The following is a 24,704-nucleotide window of genomic DNA, read 5'->3' as shown; positions in this document are numbered from 1 at the left end:
TGCCAGAATGCTGTGTCATTGACATCCGCAGAACAGTTATCTTTGTTGTATCATGTCATGTCAAGACCAGATTGCTGCAATGTGATGACCCTGGAAGTGTAGCTGGGAATGTTCTGTTCCAAATTGACAGAACAGTGAGCCCTTCTTGCTTTGCTCTAGTATTTGTAAAACATATTTAGAAAACAATGTCCTGCTAATGCAATTGATAAATAAAAAAGCAGCTTTTTCTTCCCCGTCGTAACAATTTATAAATGACTAACAATCAAACTTTTCAAAACTTAATATGACCAATAAAATGTCCGGTTCAATTGAAACAAAATAAAAATAAAATAATATATATATATATATATATATATATATATATATATATATGTGTTACAATACAATAGCAAACTCATACAGCACTTTATTATGTATAATTGTTGACTTTAATGACATTGAGTCCACTATTTCAGTGTGAATCATCTTGACTTGATTAAAGACATTGTTTTACATAAGACAAAACATATTTTATGTTTTACATTTAAAAAAACCCTCTTTTAACAAGGAAGTGTTCACTTTCTATAGCCATTAACTGTAATCATGCTCACGGAAGAGACCAATTAAAGACGGAAACTGCTGTAATCAACTCGTAACTGCACTCACTCCCTTTGGGTTCAAGGAGTTGCTTCAATAGGAATGGTCAACAAAATGGAGTAACACTTTTTAAAATCATATTTCTCTTTTTAAATCTTCCACTGTCTATATTTGTGAGCAGAAACGAGAAGCATGGCAATTTATGGATGGATAGGTCAAAGCGCTTACTGTATATTGTACACACAACAGTGTAAACAGCAGAGGGAGATTGTGAAGAATGGGACATAAACAAGGTTAATAGCGGACACAATGACTCAAACCTCCTCATGTGTGTCAATTTACATGGAGCTAACGATTCAAGAGAGGCCAGAGATTGACGTAGTAGAACTAATCAGCTCAGGAGTACCCCTACTCCTAGATTATTTTTACCCCATAGAATAGTGTAAAAGAGAGGCCTGGATGAAAAGACAAGTTTGGCAGACTGAAAAGGGTTGTGGGTCTTTCCAGTCATAACACTATAAAAGTGTATACGTGGATCAGTGTGTGCACATACGCTGTGTTTTGTTATGGTGATTTCCTGGTGAGGGCAGCACTGACAAAGGATTCAGTAAAGCTGGTAAACGGAAAGTAATAGTCCAACACAAAGACACATATGGACAAAAGTCAGGCTGTTGTCTCAAAAAGAAAAAGAGAGGCAGGAGACAGGTTTTCCGGCATTTTGTTATTTAAGAGTTTGGCTCCATGTAGTGGAGAAAAATATACTTTTCCTTGGGCAACACTGACACACATGCTACTATTTTTGTATATGGTGTCTATATTGTAGACATGACGAGGGTTCAAGGAAGGCGACTGACCGGCGATCCGAGACTGTGTCCGAGTTCGTGAGCAAAGGTCAACTGGACGTGCCGAGGAGGTAGGAACTGTCCGTAGTTCTGAATTGTGACCAGCCCCGTGTTGAGGGTGGAAGGGCGGCCATTACGAAGGGTGGTGTACTGCGAACAGACTCCTCCCCAGTTACCTGAAGACAAGAAGAGGAGAGGAGCTGGTGACTTTAATTTTAGTACGGCAAGGTATTGTTTTGATTCGAGTTGGTTCCAAATGTGGTTGATGGGGTTGAGTTCAGGGCCAGTCTCTCAGGTTCTTCCACACCAAACGTCAAGTTTAATGCCACTCCCAGTTAAAGTTTACTGTCAAACTAAACATAAAACAAAGATTAAAATTACACATGTATTTAAAAGAACCACATAACTTACCTTTAAAGACAGCTAGGTTAATTCTAACGCAAAATTGTAAACGCCATGGACGGGCTAACGAACAGCATCTATGTGGCAATGTTATAACACTTGAAGCAAGAGCTATTTGAACACAAACAGTGCAGCAACACAGGTAGACAGACAATTTGACAAAACTGACAGGCATATGTTGTATTCTTTATGCTCTGCGAAGAACGACTAATATTAATGCAGAACACTGAGTCACTTACAGTAGTTGAGTGAAATTCTATGTTTGTCTACATGACTGTATCATACTGCCACCGGGTGGCCAAGTCGTGCACACCAGAAGGAGCCACAATGGTTAATCATGATGAACAAACTATTTCTTTACAGTCTATTCAACACATTCACTGCCATTGACGGCTTTAGAAGTCAAATATCCATGTTAACTGGGAAGGCTGGCAGTGAATGAGTTAATTATGTTATTATTATATGTTTTATAAAGTAAAACATTGTAGAGTGCCATTTACCTTATCAAAAAACTTATCACAAAAAAAAATGGTGTTGTTTTTTTGGGGTGGGGACACTGAAACAGATTAATGGCATTTCCATTCATTCCAATGGGGAAAGAAGACCACTATTATGATTAATACAGTATATTATTAATACAGTATATTCTGAAACAATTTCAAGTAAAATTTTAGCATGTGAACTAGTACAATCAATCTATAGTAAAAGTAAGTAAAAGTGACGCACTGCCTGCCATATAGTGAGCAAAGAATCAGCTCTAAGGCTTCAGTAGTTATAAATGATAGGAGTTCACAGATTTATTGCAATTTGTAATAGGGCTCCCTTTTGGAGATGGAAAACAGCTCATATTATATATAAAGTGTCGCAGGAGTTTGAACTTGCCAAATCATAAGTCATATATAAATGTTTGTTAATCCATTAAAAGGGCACCCTTCATGTTTTTGCCATGTGGTTCTCAACTGTTGTCACCCTGGCACTCACATTTTCCAATCGTAACAAATTTGCAACCCACTTTTATAGAAGTTAAGAACAATAAAGAACATTGATTGTTTAAAATCAGCCTCATGAAAACATGTGATATTTTCAAACATAACCACATGACTGTATGCTTACATGTTCAAAATGGTAATCCAGAATCAGAATCAGAATCAGAATCCTCTTTATTTGCCAAGTGTGTCCAAAAAACACACAAGGAATTTGTCTCCGGTAGTTGGAGCCACTCTAGTACGACAACAGACAGTCAATTGACAGAGAATACTTTTGAGACATAAAGACATTGACAAAAAAAAAACAGTCACTGAGCAATAAAGGGTTGCTTGTTATCTGGTAACGGCGGTACATTATTTTTTTTTTTACAATTGTGCAAAAAGATGCAGAGTCCTCTAGCATTTAGAGCAGTTCGAATGACTAATATTGCAATAGTCCGGTGCAATGACCATTGCGCAAAGGGCGCCGAGACTTCAAGGAGTGTATGCGGTTTAAAGTGACGAGTAGCGCGATAATCTGGGACAATGTTGATTGTCCATTGTCCAGAGCACATTAAGAAACTTTAGCATGAACATGAAAACTGCATGTACACAAATGAATAAAGTAACATTTATTATCATAATGTCCTAGCACCAATCTGTTATTTTTAGGAAAGTTCAACATCAATAATTTGCTTTCTCTTTAGGAAATGAACAATGTGGTAACGGGTTGATCAGTCTGAATGATTATGCTATAAAAACACCAAATTGTTATTGCGTTGGCTCCATCTAACAAGCCCGGCAGAGGCAGTTTAAATGCAACTGGAAGTTGTGTATGCAACAGGCTACAGTAGGAACGGTATATTCACATTCACACTAGCCATGACGTCAGCGAGCCAGAGGCTGAGCTCCACTGTATTTGTTTACAGCGCAAACTAATGGCTAACACACACGGCTTTCTGTTCCTTAACTAATATGTTCCATGTGGGAACTCAGTACGCCTCTGCACCATACCAAAAGTCTGAATACTAATTTCATTTATTATTATTATTTTATTTTTTTTACTAGCTGTTGGCTTCCCACCCCAAATGGGTCTGCAATCCTCTTTTGGGTCTTAACCCATAGTTTAGAATCGCTGGTTTAAGCGGTACCATTAACTGATAAAGAAGTGTGTCCAAAGCCTTTTGTCCATAAAGTGTGCATTTTTTAGATTTCAGAAATAGGATGTTGACAGGTCTCATGGTGATCCTGTAAATCAACACGACCTTCATACCTATACATATATCCCATTGACAAGGTTACGTAACCGAGCTTGAGCTACTGGAAATACTTTAAACCAACAAGGCTTTGCTTGCTGAAGTTATCAACCTCTGAGGCTCATAAACAACATTCAACATGCTCCGCCGCCTCCATACCCCACCTTTGGGTTTATGTAACGATTCTAAAAAGGCAGTCTTGTGTTTACCATCAGCTGGTCATCTTCACATAACTGCATGGAGGGTGCGTGATATCATTCAGAGGGCTCACTGTCTCGAAAACTATTGGTCAAAGGGGGTACCTATGACAAGGTCGCCTGATAATAGGTGACATTATGTGACACAATGACGGTGAACGAAGGTTTTTCTGGAGGAAGCACGTGTCCGAAAACAATGAAAAACCGATCATTGAAGTAATCTGGTTTCCTGGATCGGCGCGTCCCTAATTTTATGACTTCCCACTATCCAAACAGCTGCAATGAGCATCACCATACCAGCCATTCTTTTTGTCATTTTTGCCTTAGCAAACCTTAGACAGTAGTTCTTCAGTGGAATCCCTCCAGTGAAATTACTCCATTAAATGGTCACCAATCATCACCAACAATTTGCGTGGCCATCTCAACTCATGCCCACTTCAACCCGTGAAAGTATCAGCACAATCGGGCCAATCTTATGGATTTTATGCACGTTAAACATTTTCCCGTTTGTATTGCGTTAACAACATGCTTATTATTGTCATAGGAAAAGCTTAACGTCTACAAAATCCAAAATAATGGGCAGATCATTCTATTTTCAAAGGTTGAAGTGAGTATAAGTAGAGGTGGGCACATAAAGTTTGGTGATGATTGAGCGCAGTTGTCGTACATTAAGCTGTGTTAAGCTTTTTTTTATCGTGGGCGTATGGAAAGGAAAATCCATACAATAAAAAATATTGGGTCGATCGTTCAGTGAAAAATTATCAGTCACATTATAGTCAACTAAGAAAAACCTACTGTGTGTACACTGCAAGTTATGTGAAGTAGGTGGACAATCAAAGCAGTGAAAATCCAGTTTCACCATACACATTGTCTATTGTTATCAAAGTTAAGGTAGTTTTTTTTTTTTTACGGAGATTTGTTTTCTTCTTCTTTTTACTTCTTTTTACACTTTTATAAAAACTCCGAAGAGGTTGAGCAGCTTCCTGAAACAAAATGTGTTTGACCTTGGCTGTTTCTATGTATAACTGCAAGGTTGTCGACGCTGGACATTTAGAGTTGACGCTGAGCACCCCTAAAGGTCAGCTGCTGCAATTACCCCTGCACGCCACTTCAATGTGTCCATTTTCATCCCACCATGTGTTGTATAGTTACTCACTTTTTTTTTTTTTTTTATGTAACACATCTTGCATAACAAAAAAAAAATCAAAATCGACACATCTTGCATAACAAGGCAGCACGGTGTAGACTGGTTAAAGCGTCTGCCTCACAGTTATGAGGACCGGGGTTCAATCCCCGGCGCCGCCTGTGTGGAGTTTGCATGTTCTCCCCGTGCCTGCGTGGGTTTTCTCCGGGCACTCCGGTTTCCTGCCACATCCCAAAAACATGCATTAATTGGAGACTCTAAATTGCCCGTAGGTGTGACTGTGAGTGCGAATGGTTGTTTGTTTGTATGTGGCCTGCGATTGGCTGGCAACCAGTTCAGGGTGTACCCCGCCTCCTGCCCAAAGATAGCTGGGATAGGCTCCAGCACTCCCGCGACCCTTGTGAGGATAAGCGGCTCAGAAAATGGATGGATATTTTATAACCTGACCTGTGGAATACCCAATTTTGGCGGAAGGGACTTGTGTTTGTCTGTTTAAGATATTCCCATTTCAGAGAAACGTGACTTCACTCTGTGTCATCGAGAACTGTGGGAACCAGGTGTGGGCATCTGGATCTCCCATCAACATGTTTGTAAGGGTGCGTGTGTGGCGTCCGAGTTTGAGCTCGGAAACAACAACAAAAGTGACTCCGCGACTCAATCCCCCCCTACCGCCCAAACACCTTGAAGAAACAATGAGCGTAGCGGCGCCAATACGGAAGCAGCCAATGCTCCTTCTATGATAGGCTCACAGCTAAAAGGCAAACACTGTTAAACACGGGCAGCAATGCTAATCGGAAATTCTCCTGTTCTCCAGGCCTGCTAAAAGGATCATTCAAGGAGCTGTGATTCCTAGAAAGAGTCCTGCTTTGAAAAGCCTCTGCTGTGGATTTTGTCAGGGTGAGCACAAGAGGGTCTGCACATTTTTGTTCCCTTCTCCTATTCGTCTTGGCCACAGAAAAGAGTCACCATGAAAGGCTCCTATTATTAGCCTCATGGACAAACACAGCCAGAAACAAACTCTCCTCCAGAGCCTCTTCACCTAACAACAACAACAAGTGAATGAGCAAGCGGCAACTTCAGGAAACATTTGAGCGCAAATAAAATTTTACTCTCCTCCTGAGGCACATAAACTGGTTTTACATTGTTCGGTACAAACAAACTCACAATAGAATAGTTCAGGGACTTTTTCCCCATTCAGAGTTCAAAGACCTCCACATTTTGGCTGGCAACCAGTTCAGGGTGTACCCCGCCTCCTGCCCGATGACAGCTGGGATAGGCTCCAGCACGCCCGCGACCCTAGTGAGTAGAAGCGGCTCAGAAAATGGATGGATGGATGGATGGATATATAGTATAGTATGTATTATATAGTATAGTATAGTATAGTATGTATTAACAACATGTTTATTATTGTCATAGTTTCCAGTGGTGTAAAACTGTACTGCATCATACTGAGATGTCTTTAATATTGTCTCTCACATAAAATGTCTGGTAGGCAAAATACAGCTCTCAGTACGATATAGTGTAGTTTTACACCACGGCAAACTAAAACTAAAGTAATAACGTGGCATGTCAATGAACCACTATAAACATATTGGTAACAACTTCATCATCAATATAGTATAAAAAGAAAGGAACTTTGTATTTGGTAGATGATGTATTTGTTGTAATGTTTACTGCTTCTTGGCAATCAATCTTATTTTGTTGGAAAGCTTGTTCATTAACCTTTTGCCATATGTGTTAGGAAGATGGATTTTGAGGGATGAGTCGCTGACTATGTGGGTTGCACCCATGAAAGATTTGCCCAATCTTCAAAACCAATGGCATCTTATTTCGCTGTTGGCATTGACTTTTGTTTTGTGCTCCAGGTACCCTCAGCGTGAGAAGTGAAAAACGAGTTGCGGCATTGTTTGGAGTGAGCCCTACTATCATCCCCAAATCGAAATCTCCCTATAATAATAATGGAGATATGCTGTGACCCACCCACTCAGCAATTAATGTATTTACAGTATGATGGTCTTCTACAGATTTTCAGTAAAGGTTTGCAGGACGATATGGCCGACGGCTCTCTGCCCAGACAACCGGGAACAGATGGTACTCAGCCAATCTCCAGTCTCAAGGGCTGCCAGGAGGCCTGCAATGACTGCCCTTCACCGTCAGGCCGGTTTATGCTGGTGTCAACAACACGTATCCTGGAGCCTGAAGTTGTGGAGGAACGATATGTTCAGCGAAAAGTCCAGATTCTGCTTACAGCAGTTGGATCATAGGGTCAACATGTGGCGAAGTTGTGGAGAATGCTATGATGATTGCTGTATTTTGTTGGAGACAGTACAATGGTCCCTAAAAACGAGGTTTGTCACCATTGGAAGCAATCTCAAAGCAGAGAGATATCCAGATGATCTTCTGCAACCAGTGGCCGTCCCATATCTCCACAGTCTGGGACCGTACTCTATCCTCCAAGATGACAATGCTCACTGCCACAGAGCATAAGGGTATCTCCAGAATTTGGGGGTGGAGAGGATGGAATGGTCTGACCTAAACCTCGCTGAATACTTCTGGGATCAGTTTGATGTTCATGCCGGCTTGACCAACCCAACCACATCTGCTGACTTGTGGCAAATGCTGGTTAAAGAATCAGAAGCCATTCCACATCAATGTGTGACCAGGCTGGTGGCCAGCATGAGGAGAAGATGCGCTTGTGCCTGCATATGGTTTCCACCGCATACTAATAAGGCTACTGATTGTTAAATGAATACAGTGTTAAACTGCCAACATGTCTTGTTTCTTGCCTGTGAATATTCTTATTCAACCAGGTCATTTCATTCTCAGAGCATTGAATCAATCAGAACTGGACTCTTCTGGTTGTCTTTGGTTGTCACGTTTCACCTCTTATCCGAGCAGGTTTCATCATTTCATACACATAGGCTTGATAGGACAGCTCTAACCTGAGTGTTGGTGTGTAAATTTATCCCCTAAATAGGAGGCACGTACCAATGGTCTCACTCTTTTGGAATGCAAAACCACAGTCGTTAACATGCATTGAAAAGTTTTGTTTATTCGGGCTTTAATTATCCAATCCACCAAACGAGAGTCAACGGCAACAGCAAAAAAAAAAACAATAATAATAATTTTTGCGATTGACAGATAAGAGTCGGTAAAAAGAATTTGTAGGCACAAGCCACATACTCTGCTCTGCTGCTTTTGTGTGTTCCTAACAAATTTTGTTACCGAGGGCATTGCCAAGAGGCTTTGTTACAACGAAGAAAGAATTTTCTATGATTAAAAAAAAAAAAAAAAGCTATGCAAGGCAATTGCCCATTTAGGCACCACCAAACATTTGTAGAATATTGGTATCAGTTGAAGGGAAGGTGGAATTTTACTGGGGTCCCAACCCCCAAACTCCCATTGACATATGAAACTTAACTAGAGGAGGAGTCTTGTGTCATCAATGGGGGTAGTGCACATGCGAGTGTGTCTGCATGTGTGTGTGTGGGGGTTTCAGAGGCTCATCTGAGCCAGCACCAGCAAGGAACCAGTGGAAGTAAGTTCGTGAGATCCCGAGCGATTCAGTCGTCTGTGGTCAAATGTGATTAACATTAAAAAACTCAGTGATCGGTCACATGGTGCTCAGAAGTCGCAACAATCCCATTAGCCATAAATTTGTGCTGCTCACGTGAGACGTCACCATGGCGATCACACTGTGGAATGTAGCCTCTAAGACGTCTGGGGGGTGGTGTCGGTAGTGGTGGTGTGTTCGTGTGTCAAAGGTTCATTGGTGCCTAATCACATGTCATTGTGGCAGTCTGCACTCACCCCCCCTTAGGTTAGCCAATGACAAACAGGCAGGAAGTATCCTCTTATCTACACAATTCCCGCAGTTCTCTAACTTCCTGCTGCACAACAATTATACCACATAGGAAGACTACAAAATATGAACCTGAACTTAAAAATCGTCTTTCATCTCAGGTTTTCTTAATAGTAGTATAATCTAGAATTTTGTATTTCTACCTCCATGCATTAAATTCAGATCTCGAACTTCATTTTAAGTACTCCCTAAGCCATTTTAGAAGCAGCTAGTGTACTTAACTTTGTTATTCTAATTGTACGTTGCAAAGAAATGCAAAAATAATAATAATGACCACCATTACTTTCGAAAAGGGTTGGCAAAGTTTTTTGCTTAAGGGTGACATTTGATTCATAAAATTGGGCCAGATTATTTGTAGATGAGATTTATTTTATTTTTTTAAAGAAGAGTTAAAAATGTATTTGTAAAATATGACAAATAGTATATTTTTAAATATGAAATTCATAGATTACATAACTATTTATACTTTATATTTTTGTGTTTTTTATTAAGGATTCTGGCACCTCTGTGACTTTATTACAACTCCATATAAATTCCATCCAACACTCCTGGTTGTATGGTGTGTGTTGACCAGGTCATGTTGGTCATGACCAGGGAGTCCAAGAAGTCATATAAGCAATGAATCAATGGTGCACCATGCAGAGATTCAAACAATGTACAAAGCAGAGTGAACAAATATTATTTCACCTTTCAAGTCAAATATTTTGGTGAGAGTCGGGACACAAATCTTCTTCACGTTTCTGCTTGCTGCCTTCATCTCTTCTGTCAGGCTGGAATTTAATTTCCTGGTACTGAGTGATAACGTATTTGTAATTGATCTCAATGAGAAATGATAATAATATAATAATACATCATGTCATGATGCATAAATGAAAGTGGTAGTACATGTTGGGGCATGGCAACTTCCTCTCCAGGAGAAGCAAACACATTGTGACTTGCACTGAGATTCAGGATGTATCAGAAACATTGGACGCAAAACTACAATTATCAATGGAGCAGTTTAAACTTTTATCAAACAAGAAACCATATGAATCACTTGTGTGTGCTTAAAACTGTACCCTGGTGACCTCACAATGAAGCTGTAAAACAATATAGTTTCTCCCAGCCATTCGGCAAAGAAAAGTGTATCATGAAAAATAATGAAATACAAGGTGATTTAAAATAGGTGGAGCAATATGGTCTACGGTTCAAATGTTGAATTGGTTAAAGTCACAATATAAATAAAACAATAAATAAATCAGCTTCAAAAGCATTTTGCTAGTAAACTGACTTGTTGTTGTGAGGATGGTTTACACGTTGACCACCTCTTGTTGCGTGAGCACATGAATCCAGTGGCAGGCAACTGAAACTTACTCCATCTTTTACTACCACCGTGGTAGTAAAAGCGTAAAAGCCTTTATAGAAACCATCAATACCGAACAAAAACACAATATAACAGCAACTGTTCTGTGTAGATCACCCATTGAGTGTGTTCCAACTTACCAGCTTTTCCCTCCCAGGCGAGTCCCAGCACTCCGCTGTAGTCTCGGTTGGTGAGCAGGTACGACAGGCAAAAGTTGCCCCAGTTATTTTCCGAGTAAAGACTCAGCAGCTTCTCTGGGCCGATGTAGAGAGGATTCAGAGGATCTGTTTTGTTCTCCACAGTCATTACCTGAAGAGTATAAGAGAAGAGTCAATACCTAATATGACTGAATCTCTTATTCCTCATCATGCAGCATTCACGTGAGTTATGTATTAAACCAGCAGATTGGCAGGATGGACAGTTATGTAGCTTCTTACAGTGAGCGATTTGACTTTAAAGTTGATCAGCTTTATTCCATCGAACTCCACCTTGTCGTATATGTCATTGACAGCTCGCATGTAGGAGGCCACCTGGGAACAAACCACACTATTATGCCAGAAAATATTAAGACTTATAGCTCACTTTGGGTCACAATTTAAAGAGATCTAATGAAAAAGCTGTAATTAGAAAAAAGCATTCTCTATTTTTTAACAACATATCATTATAGTTTTTATACTTTTCAGAGGTGTTCGTTTGTAGTTTTCCCCTTAAGTGTCAATGAATTCGAACTGACTACCATACTGAAAATATATAGTTTGTATTATTTTCAATTTCACCACCAAAAATGTTCAATAGAAAATTCTTATCTGGGAACAATCGATCAATATTTTTATGCTAGACTGAGCTTTGGTCTGAACACAAAAACAGCAACCATGACTTTTCAGTAGAAAAGAGAGGATAGGTCCCTCCTCCCACCCAAAAAGAAAAATTTGGTCGGTGTTCACTGTACATATAAAAAAAGCACATACAAATCTCATAATGTGTTTTCATGCTGCCAGAAAGACATTCACGTGTTAATTAGCTCACTGCCGTAGACGTTTATATTCGTCAACTGGAATCCAACTGCCACTGATGGATATATTTGTCATTTTTCGATGGGTAGGCATGGAAAAAGGTCTTTCCCAGTTTGTCTGTGAAATTGAGGCTGCATTGCATTGCTTTGGATTTTAGATCAGTACAACTTTTTAGTTGAAAAAAAAAAGAGATTAGAGGGTAAATCTCAGCTGGTCATGATGATGAAGGATAGAAATGCTAACATGTTGGAAGTCGGACAAGTTCGCATCTCACACTCGAACAGAGTATTTATATGTATGGTAGAATTTGAATATTTGTCATGGTAGTTAGGAGAAAGTGTGTGTCAAGAATGCCATGTAAAAAAAAGTCACAGACGTTCAACTCGAACCAATGCGATGAGTCAGCTTCGCTCGTTTTACAGTTGGATAGCTATAAATGAATTATTATTTTGCCCTCAAGTCTTTTCTCTGTCTTGTTTTGTTGTTTTTAAAGTTAGAGGTAATATAAAAGCAAAAAAACACTGTTCTGCTTGAAATAGTTTTCCACAAAAAGCTTATTTTCCTCTTTTTGCTCAAAAGTCCGTGTTTTTTGCTCAAACCAACTCAAGTTTACTGCTGATCGTCACAGAACACAATATTCAGTGGTTCTTTGAAATATCAGTCAAAATGCTTTAAAACAGCTGGAAATATGGGAAACTGCTTCGGAAACGGCTGATAGAGAATGACATAATGGGAAAAACTGAATTTAGAACAACAAGTAAAGAGAATCAAGGAAAGATTTGTATTCAACTGGAGGTTCCACTCTGGTGGTAACCAAAATCAAATGTTCTATAATAACCTCTTTACTTAAAGGAGTAGGCAGTGAGTGGAGCATACCCTGGCCTTTTTCAATTCAAAAGGCTCGTGGCCAACTTTTGAATTAATAATAAAATTCAGGTCAATAGTACATGGCACTGTTAGCCCGCAGGATGCTTTCCACAGCGGTCACACACTTAAAGACACACGTGAAAAGCCTTCACGTGTGATGGCCCGGGTGTATGTACGTCGGGGGTTGAACACACACCCAAAAAAAAAAACAAAAAAGAAAACTTTGAGCCAGCGGGGAAATTTTATTTGTAAATATCGACACCTTGGACACAGGAGATGGTGAAAGCAGGGCAGCAGCGATTGACAACAACCTACTGTCTATTTACACCTACAGATCATGTGATGGCATCACTTACAGTGTATTTTCAGAGTCCACCTTGCAAGAGTCTGGCTGGAAACCAAGGACAACACGGCTGTGTGTTTGATTGCTTGGTGTGGAAAGAATGCAAAGGAGGTCAGCTGAAGTGATGCGAGGACAGACAGCACAGAGGGAGGGAGGGAATACCAACTAAAGACCAACTTACCTGACAAATACCACAAATTGTGAGGTAGTATGATGTGTTTCCATTCTATGTTGACGACTCACAATGTATTTTGAGACTTTTGATGTCATAACATCACACATCATGCACAGCGTATTGTGTGCAATGCCATGTCAGCTGCGTGTAGAGCTTTGCATGCTCTGATAAATTTGCTGAGTAGCTGCAGTATGAGTAAAAAAATTGTTGATTAACCTTTGATCATGATCTGAATATGGAACATTATTGGAACAAGGGTATAACACAAAGGATTTTGATCCTGGAATTAGAATCTGCATTCAGACCAGTTTTGTACAGAACAGATTTTGACAAGTCAACTTTGGTGAGTAGATTCTGCATGACCCAAGGATGACTTCATCATGATTTTAATATGATCTAAAAGACTGACATAACTTAAAAAGTTGTGATCGGATTGGACAGGAATCTGGATCTAGCTTATATTTGTTACGCAAATATATCGCAATGTTGTGGATGCACTTTAATTAAATGTAGTACTTAGCTACATTATGACCTAAGGACATCATTTTCTACACCGCTTATCCTCACTAGGGTCGCGGGCGTGCTGGAGCCTATTCCAGCTGATTTTGGCGAGAGGTGGGGTACACCCTGGACTTGTCGCCAGCCAATCGCAGGGCACATAGACAAACAACCATTCACTCAACCTAACATGCATTTTATTTTTTTATGTTGGCGGAAGCCAGAGTACATAGTGAAAAACCACGCAAGCACAGAAGGAACATGCTAACTCCACACAGGAAGCAATTAGTCTGCATTCAATCGCAGAAATTCAGAATTGCGTGGGAGATATACTAACCACTTATCCACCCAAGGACAAGTTGTACCATTAATAATGTGATCTGTATCCGGAATATGGCTGATCATTCCAGACAACTCAAAAAGATGTGAACTGATTATGATCCAGCTATGGTGTCTCAATACAGTATATGGACCCATATCATTTGTGTAACTCTAATTTTACTCAAAAAGTGAAACAGTTTTTGATCAATTTAGGTGTCTAGCTTCGGCATGTGGCAAGGAGCAATCTGATCCGGTATCTGGACATGGATCTTTCTTGTAACATGGAAATTATTTAAAAGGGGGTGAGCAGAATACATTAATAATTATGATGCCAAAGCCTGAATCTAGAATGATGCAAAAAAGTGAATAGATTTCACTGACATTTGGTGTGTAGCTTCAGTATTACCCAAACACTAATTTATTGTGATCTTGCTATTCAGAGAAAAAAATCTGCCTATGGCTCACTATTTCAGCATGGAGGTAAATTAAAACTTCTGTGGATCCAGCAAAACTTTGAGGCTTAGCTATGGCTAAGGGACGAGGGGGTGGGGGGGTCCACTCCCCCGAGCTGTCAAATCATGGGTGATGAAAGCTTGTGCGAGCGCGGTATGATTTAAATTGGACCCACTATGACTTCACAGTAGGGCCAACATTTGAATATCTTGCTTCAAGACACATTTTTCGCAATGCTAAATCAAAAATGTAAGAAGTAAAATTCAGTATCTGGTTGTCCTTTACATTGTTAAGTACACAAACAAATAACAAACTTTGCTGTAGGGTATAGCACAATAACATTCATTAGAAGTTGTCCAAAATCAGACTATTGAACTCTGACTGTATCATAATTCATCACTGTGAATTTAGGAGACTAGAGATTAAATCTGGCTGCATTCGTGATTCAGATTAGTTTAATCTATCTGAAATATTAAAGTCAAGCGAGGCATTTAACTTCATTGAGAGCAGAGAAAGATAAAAGGTATGTGAAGCTCACCTGAGCCACAACAACCTCTACAGACTTAAACTTGCTGAAGTAGCGGTGGTCAGTGGTGAGGTGCAGCAAGCAGCTAGTTTTGGCCTCGTCCGTCGTTCTCCTCGCACGACTCGTTACCGCCTCCTGTGGGACGCCGAGACGAAGGGTCACATGGAGAACTTGTGGCGACAGAAGACAACTTGAACTCTCCTACAGAAACAACATCTGCTCGGACCATTTCACAAGGCCCAGAGACTGGAAATGATCTGTACAGGCAGGCATGTTGCTAAAAATGGATACCTCTATATGTTCTGAAAGCCATTGTTGATAACGGACACCAGGGACATTCCACTAATTGATGAACAATAAGATATAGTTACCCTTTGGGAATATTAATTAGTACGTTGTAGATCACATTGACCTCTGGCATTTTTGTAACCACACAATCAAAGTTCTGTCACTAAGCCTCGTGAAGTTTAATCAAAGTAGTCAGACACTTTCAGAAAGGTCCATTTCCTGTTTTATGGTGACACGTTCCCTTGTTGCCAATACTGGTACACTTCCGTGGTGGCATCAGGAAAAAAGCCAAAGAAAAAGCAAAGCAGACTTTGGGAGTTAATCCTCAAGTCTCAAGAGATTTGTCCCACGTGATGATGGTCTTTTGAAGTCTTTTGAAGCTTTATTTTTCCAGAAGGTTTTGGTTGAAATTGTGATGTTTGGCTGTGTGTGTACGTGTATGTACAGAGGTACCAGGTTAGGGCATTCCTACCTGATCATCAGTTTTTAGGCTTTGGGCAAGCGCGTTTAGATGATCTGAACCACAAGATCCAGAATCCGGTCTTGTCCCTCTTGTGGGTAAGACTACAAAAAACAAACAAACAAACAAACAAACAAAAAAAGCACAGGTCATTGGGATACAAAATTAATTTCACTTTTACCACAGTTCGCACTTTGTTGTTTGTCATGAGTCAATATACTTACAGTGGCTAGAAAATGTCTACACACCCCTGTTCAAATGCCAATTTTTTGTGCTGTAAAAAATGAGACCGCGATAAATTATTTCGAAACTCTTTCCACCATTAATGTGACTTAAAACCTTTACAACTCAATTGGAAAAAAAGGAATCTTTTTGAGAGGGGAAATAAAAATAAAAACTAACTGAGATAGATAGGTAGGTTGCACACGTGCGCACACCTTCTTATAACTGGTGATGTGGCTGTGTAACCAATCATATTCAAACTCATGTTAAATAGGAGTTGGCACACAACTGCCACTATTTAAAGTGTCTAATTAACCCCACATAAAGTTCAGATTTTCTGGTAGGCTTTTCCTGACATACATTATATTTGCTTTTTAGCGGAAGCCTGTAGGTTTTGAACACACACAGGTCTTTGAAAATGTTCATGAGTCCCTTCACCTTGATTGAGGCCCCAGTTCCAAAAAAAAAAAGCTCCTAATTGTGATTCTACCACCTGCATGCTACATTGTAGGTATGGTGTTCTTTTGATGATGAGCAGTGTTGTGCTTTCACCAAACATACACTTTGGATTTACGGCCAAACATTATTTATGAACTTTATTTTGGGTTAATCGAGGCACTTCAAATGGTGGGAGGTGTACGCTGACTCCCCCTTGACAGGAGTTTGAATGTTATTGGTCAATTCTGAACACAGCCACATCTCAAGTTATAAGAGGGTGTGCACACTTGTGCAACTAGATTCTTTTTTTTTTTTTCAATTGAGTGGATAATTATTTATCTTGGTCCTAATTTTTCCTAACAAAAACAGGAATTTGAACAGGGGTGTGTGGACTTCTTATATCCATTATGCTGAAAGTTGTTCACCCCACAAACATTGGAATTCATTGAAGCAAATTGGACAGGAAATATAACATAAAATGTGACTGTGGACCAATTGCCTAATCCAAGTTCCTTCCTGGAGTCATCAAGGTTGTCTCTGCTTTGGCCAGGTGCAGCCAAGAATTACCGGAAGAGGGCCTGTTGTACATAGGACGTGCTTGTACTGCGGTTGTGGGAGCGACAACAGATTATCTCTATAGTTTATCTGGCTGGAAATGGACTTGGAGACAAGCTTCTTCCTTTGGCTCTTACACATTGTACCCACGCGATCGTGAGACACCTGGTCATTAAACATACAGGAAGTGTTGGATTAATGTTGTTGTCGTCCCTTCTTAACGATAACTGCTTCCACTCTTCTGGAAAACTTTATACAAGATGTATGCCTGTGGGAATTTTTGGTCACTTTGTCCACTTGATTTTTGGTAACCGTTCTGGTTCATTACAGAGGTATTCGATGGGGTTGATGTCAAGGTTCTTTACGGGTTCTTCCACGCAGCGCTCATCCAAGCATACTATAGTCCAGTGTTTCCCAACTTTATTGAGCCAAGGCACATATTTTACAATAGAAAAATAGTTCAGGGCACACCAAGAAAAGAAAGTTACAAAAAGTAGACACAGGTTTATTGTACCTTCTACCAGCTAATGGAAGAGCATTAAATAGTTTTTTTTTTGCCTGTTACAAAACATCCCCGGCATAGATAGTTGAACACGAAATTTTGTAAAAAAAATATATATATAAATATATAAATATATATATATATATATATATATATATATATATAATAATAATTATATATATATATATATATATATATATATATATATATATATATATATATATATATATATATATATATATATATATATATATATATAAGCATTATTTATCCAATTTATCCAGGTAAAACCATTTAAAACAGATTCCCATTAGAAGTGTTGACCTGGCTGCAGACAGCAGAGTCAAACAAAGAACAAACTGTAAATATGTGATCGTGACAATATATATTTACATAATACATTCCAGTACATCTTAGCATATTGCAAATAAAAGCTTCATTGACAGGCTAAAATCACATGCGGCATTCATGTACAGTATCCCTCACTAACTTTTTAAACGATGATATTGGGATGTATGAGGTGGGTTTTAGGATTTGTTGCAAAGTGTTCCAGTCGTTTGGACCAGAAAATTGTAAGGATTAACTAAAAGTAGTGTGGACTTTGGGAACGAAGAGGTTAATAAAACTGCTGGAACAGAGAGTGTGGGTGGTGGTATGCATGGTGAGCAGAGAGTGACGATAGGGTGGGGTCTTGCCAATGAATGTTTTAGAAATTAACATGGACCAGTGAATCAGTGCTTAAGTGTTATGGGGAAAAACGACGTTTGTAGCTTTGGATTGTCCAAAATGTCATTACAATTAGAAGAAAGACGGTCAGAACTTATTTTGCAACCCTATGGTTACTGGGTGCATTTTTAACCACCACACCACAGCAGTTGGGCCATTGTGCCAGATGTCATATTGGGAAACAGTCCCTAAATTGCCTTTGTCTGCAAAGACATATCTCTGCCAGTATAATTTTTGAAGCCTTAAAAAATAAAACTATCTCACTCATGCTGTCAGACACTGTACAAATACTGCAGACAGGTTTGGAAATGTGGCCTTCCCAGTGGGGTTTCTGTAGAAAGTGGGGTGATAGGTTTGATTTCAGTGGGACAGCTTTCTTCATCCACTGCTGCAATAATGCTTGCTCACATGGGAGTCATTGCATTTCCACAAAGTTCTAAATCATTTTACACAGCCCAAATCATTCAAAACCGTGTCCAACACTAAAAAAAAAGTGTAGTAGGTTGTGTTACAAAAGTAATTAACTGGTGGTGTAGAATTAGCACAGAATGTCTAAGCATCTGCTCATACAACAACAAACCTTCCCTGCAGGATTCAGTCAAGACAAATGGTTCTAAATTCCCCTACATGCTGTTGAGTCACATGACCTTAAATCACTCTCACATGTTGTTTGCAGTCGCATGAGAGAACCGAAGCAGGCGATGTTTTGTCAATTAACCGGTGATCCATAAGAAGTTCAAGGCCGAGACACATGGACGAGAGAGTGGCAGCGAGAAAACACACCACTCAACGAAACTCCACCTCGGCCAACCACAAAGCAGAAATCAGCTCTGTCCAGGGCAGGAGAACTAAGGTATTTACAGAAGGTTGTACTATACTCATATTTTCTCACTTGGATTTGGGTTCCAAAACTAAAGAGGTAAAATTTTGGACTCATTTGCACTAGAGCTGTACAATGACTCACTTTATCTGGTCCGATTAAAACCTAGTGCACATTCTGAGACCCCGAACAACTGTGCTTTCCAGGAATTCCACAAATGCAACTTGGCAGTCCAGCTGCAATACTGTATCATTAGCTCCATTGGAAAAACCACTAAAAGCATTCAGATTTTGCAAAACCAACAGAGTTCAGCCATCTTTCATAGACATATGTCTTAACTCATTGGCTTGTCCAAAGTGCCTGGGCAACAGTTATGAAAAGACAAATATCTGGAAATGATTTATAGCTAATTGGAGATAATAGTTAACTGCTTTGGCTCACCCACATCCAAATTGAGACTCGAGAGAGTGACTGAAAATGAGATACAGTACAGTAGCAAAAAAGTGAGGCCAAAGGAATCAGGCTACCCCATGACAGAAAGTTGGCTGCACAATGTTTAAAATATTGATATTGAACTCTAATGTTGGGATTAATAAATAGCCAAGCATTCATGGGGTCCCAAAACATATACAAGCAGCTCAGTGCTGTGTCTTCTTGATAAAGATCACAACCACAAACATCTGAGGTGAACTATGTTCGCTCCTTTAAAGGACCAAACATAATTCATTAAAATTGAATGAAATGAAGTATTTACTTTAAGCAATAGGACAGTCATATCACATTTTAAAGAATGTACATAGACATTGGTCTGGAAAGAGAAAAAGAAAAGTATTTCTTTATTTGAATCAGTGGTTCTCAAAGTGTGGTACAAGTACAATTTTCGTTAGTGGTATGTAAAAGAACCACGGAATGAAATGTTCAAATTGTGTTCAAATCTTGATGCGGAATATGTTTTGATTTTAAGGATGTAGACAAACAACCATTCTTACATTCACACCTATGGACACTTTAGACTTCTGAAGTTTGGCGTCTTTAATGGAGCTTATATGCACAAATACAGCAAGAACATACAAACTCCACGCAGGAGGGTCGGAGCAGAGATTCGATTCCCGAACCTCAGAACAGTGAGGCAGATGTGCTAACCAGTCGGTCACCGCATTGCAGTGGTGAGCCAAATTTGAATTTATGACTGTATTTAGCGCAACACGGACCACCCTGTACAGCGCTAGGAGTCTCAAATCTGAGGGTGACATCGTGACATCGCCCATCTCAGGGGAGATCACGTCCTCTCAGGCCTTTGTTACTCCCAGACGACATACACAGAAAGTGGAAATACGCGTCGTACCAGACGCATGATGTCTCCCCCCCTTGTGTCCAAATTTAAACTCAGAAAGGGAACGTCGATTGTTGTATCGAAACATCTCGTGTGAGATTGTTATGCGCTTCCTGCGAAATAACCTGACCTGAAGATGAACGCGCAGGCTGTTGTCATTTTGCATCGCTATATCAAAGTCAAGGTTTTGTCTGACAGGATATGAAGCAAGGCTACGTGTGCTCCCAGTCAAACATGCTGGGAATTTGGGACACTTTCTTGGAAAAAGAACGGGGGATGTTTATACTACCCATTCGATTTAATTACGAAATATTTTTCTAGTTGAAGTACAATATTATTGAGTGGTATTTCTCCTATTGAAAAACACATTTGTCTTTTTTTTCTTTTTTAATTGGACTTTGGGGCACAAATGATTGGGCCCCACTAGTTCTGCCTAGCAACAAGCACCCACACAAGTACATGCCTTGACCAGGCAATTCTGTTGATCTATGTTGCCTACTCGCGAGATGAACATGTATTGGAGATGCAACGTTTTATAACAGATTATATAATGTTTGTGTTCTGGTACTGCACATTGTTGTTGGAGGAGAAACTCGACGTAAAAACATAAAACAAGATAAAATATTAAAAGGAGTGTGAACACAGTACAGGGGCTGACATATTTTTAACAACTTCTGAGACAAATAATACAAATAATAATACAAATCCTCCTGTTTGATGTTCTGATATACTGCATGGGCATAATTTTCTTACCCATGTCATCCTCACGATAGATGATGGAGTGGTGGTCAGTGACGTTGTATCTGTGAGCCGCTTCGACGTGATAAGTAACGTTGTTTGTGTGTATGCTTCCTTCAAATTGACCCTTTAACACAGATCCATGACACGCTGAGTCGTGTTCACCTGCAAGAGGGGGTTGAAAGATACAACAAGGTCAGTGAGCTCGATTCTCATTAGCTCCATGGGAGCACCTACATACACGCACACACACACACACACAAAGTCACCCTCCAGTGTCCCTGAATATAAGTGGGAGAGGTCAGCCGCTGTGGCTCCATCCTCGCTGACCACCTTAAAGTCGCCGGAGAATGTCCCAGCATCTCGTCTCAGACGCAGTCGGAAAGTTCTACAGAAAAGAAACAGACAAGCAGTGAAAAATACGAAAACCACAGTGCAAAGTCTAAAGTTAAAAATAAGAATTAGGTATCTAAAGTAGCAGTTGAAAGAATCACTTCCCTGTTCAAAAGTGCTGTCATCAATGCACCTTTATTAACCGTAGGCAATGTACATTTTTTAACTAAATAACTAGCGTTAAGAGTGGAATGTGAAAACAACAAAACAGACTAAACCTCAACCTCGATGAAGAGTCGCTGAGATTACTGCTTGTGTTTGGGTGGGGACCTTCTTCATATAAAAGCATAACACAAGCAAGTTAACTTTAGAGCAGAAGTGTCCAAACCATCTCCAAGGGCTGCAAAAGAGCAACTTTCACATCCTTACCTTTAATTTATGAAACACGCTAAAACCAACCCAACAGCGTAGGTAAAGATAAGATAAGCAATTATGCATTGATTTTATGTTTATTATATGTTGAAAAACTGCTATATCACAGCTTTCTGTTAAAGGTGATTGGGAAATTGTCAATGATTTTTCCGGATTTTGTGGCCTGCGGTCCTGTCCCATCTCCACATTCAGGACCAAAACAGGAGCTGACAATCTTTAACAGTGTGTATACTTCATTTGTATCTTTACAGTGATAGTGGCTATAAAAAGTCCACACACCCCTGTTCCAGGAGAGAGGCGAGTCTTTCCTAAATCGTATCAAGTTCCAGTTCCAGTTCTTTGGTTGTCACAACAATTGCCGTCTTTGCCATCACTCGTACCCTTCATTGGTAACATCAGAAAAATCCCAAAGATAAAGTAAAACACTTGGGGAGTGGAGCTAATCCTTAAGATGTTCACTAACCTTAACTTTCATAAGACATGCCGAGGATTCTTGCCTTTAACAGCATGGAAAACATATTGATTTTTTTGGTCCTGGAAAAGTTCCAAACCATGGAATCCAATTTATCCTATAGAGTAACATTAGAAGTGGAGGCCATTCTGTACTCTGTTTTTTTTTTAATGTTTTATTTTTTTTTAGTAGAAGTCCAGACCTGTGAAAAGCAGTGAAGTCCAGATCCAGTATGTGTCGCTGAGATTCTGCAGCTCTGCGGGCTCGCAAGTGGTTCCTGTGGAGATCCTCCCTGTCGTATGATAGGCCCTCATAGTGTTTTATGTACGGACTGATGAAGCTCATGGGACCTGACAGAATAGGAAAACATCGTGCATTTGTTTTTTGTGTGTGTTGCTCAACCAGTGGCTAATTATTATGGACACAGAATGCCAAGGCCAAACCTATCAGGCTACCCCGTGACAGAAAAACAGCTGAAGTTTGAATAATATTAATAAAATTGTGGTCTTCTTGATTAAGATCACAACCACAAGCATCTGAGGTGAATGATGTTTGGTCCTGTATAAAATTATAGTTTTGGTGTTGTTGTTGTTGTTGTTTTTTTGAAAGACAGTCATATTTAATATAGCACATGTACACCTCAATAAATTACAATATGGTAGAAAAGTCAATTTATTTCAGTACTCAAATCAAAAACTTGAGAAAATACTTTTCAGAGGGCAAATTCCTGCCTAATTCCTAAATTCCAATCATCTCAATTGTGTCTTGATTGTTTGTTACATAATATTCTAGTTTTTTTTTTCTAGTTTAGTTTTGCTGTAAGCTATATTCATGAAAATTACACATATATTTTGAAAAAAAAAATCATGAAATAATTCACTATGAGTTTACTTTTTAAATGGAACACCTCTACCTAATTTAAGCTTTTGACACTTCTAATTTATTGAGCTGAGCATTTGTATGGAAAAAGAAAAAGATATCTATATATCAGTGGTTCTCAAAGTGTGGTATAATTAGCACTCTTGGTACGTGGGCTCCTTCTAATGTGTCGTTTTCTAAAAATAAATTTCGGTATAATGTTTTACTTTAGCATGCAATACATTTTAATTGAATTACAGCGGACGTATAGACAAGCAACCATTCTTGCATTCACACCTAGGGACAATTTAGGAACTTTAATGGAGCAAAATTTGTGACTGTATTTAACTTGACATGGACAAACCCAGTACAGCGCCAGGGGCCCCATATCTGAGGGTGGTATCTTGACATCACCCATCTCAGGGGAAAGCACGTCCTCTAAGGCTTTTGTTACTTCTAGACAACAACCACGGAAAGTGGAAATACACGTTGTACCAGATGCATAATGTGGCTTCCGACTCCCTCACTCGCTCTTGCCATGAGAGTAATCTGATTCCATGTCCTCAAGTAAACCAACCGACAGAACATTCTGGAGTTGACGCTTGTTGCCAAAATGGATGTAAATCGAATTGTGAGGGGCATCTACTGTAGCATGGAATTCGTAGTGAAGTTTTTTGCATGAGGTGCCGTTAGGAAAAAATCTTGTTACATTGTCAAACTAACAATACAATAGTCTATATTTACAATGTAACTATTTGGTCATTTATTGTTGCCACTCCACTGCTATTTTACTTACATTACCCTGTGTTGTAAATATATACAATGAGAGTGGTGCCTTAAGATACAAGTGATCCAACTTGTGACTTTTTAGAGATACGAGACAAGAATGCTGCACTTAATTCAGAAAAAAAAAATCAATTACATGATTGCAGATAGAATATAATTTTAGCTAAAAATAGTTTCAACTGAAAATGATAAATCTAGCATTTCCATGACACCTGAATGCTTGGAAATACTGGATGCAGATTGGGAGGACATGAGAACATTACATTCGTTGTATATCATCCCAAGTAATTAAAAGATTTACCGGTAATTTTAAGCACATTTGGATACCACAAAACAAACTATTTTAGAGAACAGAAAAAATGATGGACTAAACTCCAGTAGCTTGGCTACTTATATATATATATATATATATATATATATATATATATATATATATATATATATATATTGTGTGTATTTTTAAATAAATTACCAGTAATCCACCTTTACTTACCATTGCAAAGTCTAATTCACTGACTTGTTTGAAAAAGGCACAAAGAAACATTATAGTGTATATTGACAATGAGCGTAAAAAATAGAATAACACCCGCAGGCAAGTGATAATTCACTTCCCACATCCACATTTGCCTTACTAAAAATAGGATACATATCCGAAAATGATGACTAGTCGTTCATGAGAAAAATGTCCAAGATGACTTTCATAGGGTGAATACATGGCAGTGATAGGTCATAATCACATCTCGTCTTCTGACAATTAGTATTTGTACTTACTTTGTCTTAACTATTTACAACAACAAGAACTCTTGTTCGGATCCTCATTGAGTCTGCTTCAAAAAAACACTTAGGGCCACATTGATTCCCTACTAAGAAAGACAAATGTCACCAACAGCTTTTGTATTGCCGGCAGTGACATTCCCGAGAGGATAAGTTTGTGCAAGCCAAAAGGACAGAGATGAGGCCGCTCTATGTCAGTTGACAAC

General features: G+C 39.2%; 1 protein-coding gene across 5 annotated transcripts in view; it reads right to left on the bottom strand.

Moving 5' to 3' along the window:
• The window catches only part of si:ch1073-396h14.1 (disintegrin and metalloproteinase domain-containing protein 10), a 46,830-nt gene that overhangs the window by 6,511 nt on the left and 15,615 nt on the right, over window positions 1–24,704 (bottom strand). For 4 of the 5 annotated variants that reach the window (XM_061683657.1, XM_061683658.1, XM_061683659.1 and 1 more), the window contains 8 exons: window positions 22,283–22,430; window positions 21,134–21,252; window positions 20,880–21,029; window positions 15,543–15,634; window positions 14,795–14,917; window positions 11,024–11,116; window positions 10,727–10,895; window positions 1,431–1,594 (listed from right to left, as the gene is read on the bottom strand). In XM_061683657.1, the coding sequence (XP_061539641.1) occupies window positions 1,431–1,594; window positions 10,727–10,895; window positions 11,024–11,116; window positions 14,795–14,917; window positions 15,543–15,634; window positions 20,880–21,029; window positions 21,134–21,252; window positions 22,283–22,425 (1,053 nt within the window). In that variant the 5' untranslated portion in view covers window positions 22,426–22,430. Of the gene's footprint in view, window positions 1–1,430; window positions 1,595–10,726; window positions 10,896–11,023; window positions 11,117–14,794; window positions 14,918–15,542; window positions 15,635–20,879; window positions 21,030–21,133; window positions 21,253–22,282; window positions 22,431–24,495; window positions 24,536–24,704 lie in introns of those variants that run through there. The other variant, XM_061683660.1, reaches the window with a different exon arrangement.

The sequence above is a fragment of the Phycodurus eques genome, chromosome 8 (assembly GCF_024500275.1).
Source record: "Phycodurus eques isolate BA_2022a chromosome 8, UOR_Pequ_1.1, whole genome shotgun sequence".
NCBI classification, from domain to species: Eukaryota; Metazoa; Chordata; class Actinopteri; order Syngnathiformes; family Syngnathidae; genus Phycodurus; species Phycodurus eques.
The sequence above is the reverse complement of the archived record's forward strand: the minus strand, read 5'-3'. Positions and strand labels throughout refer to the sequence as shown.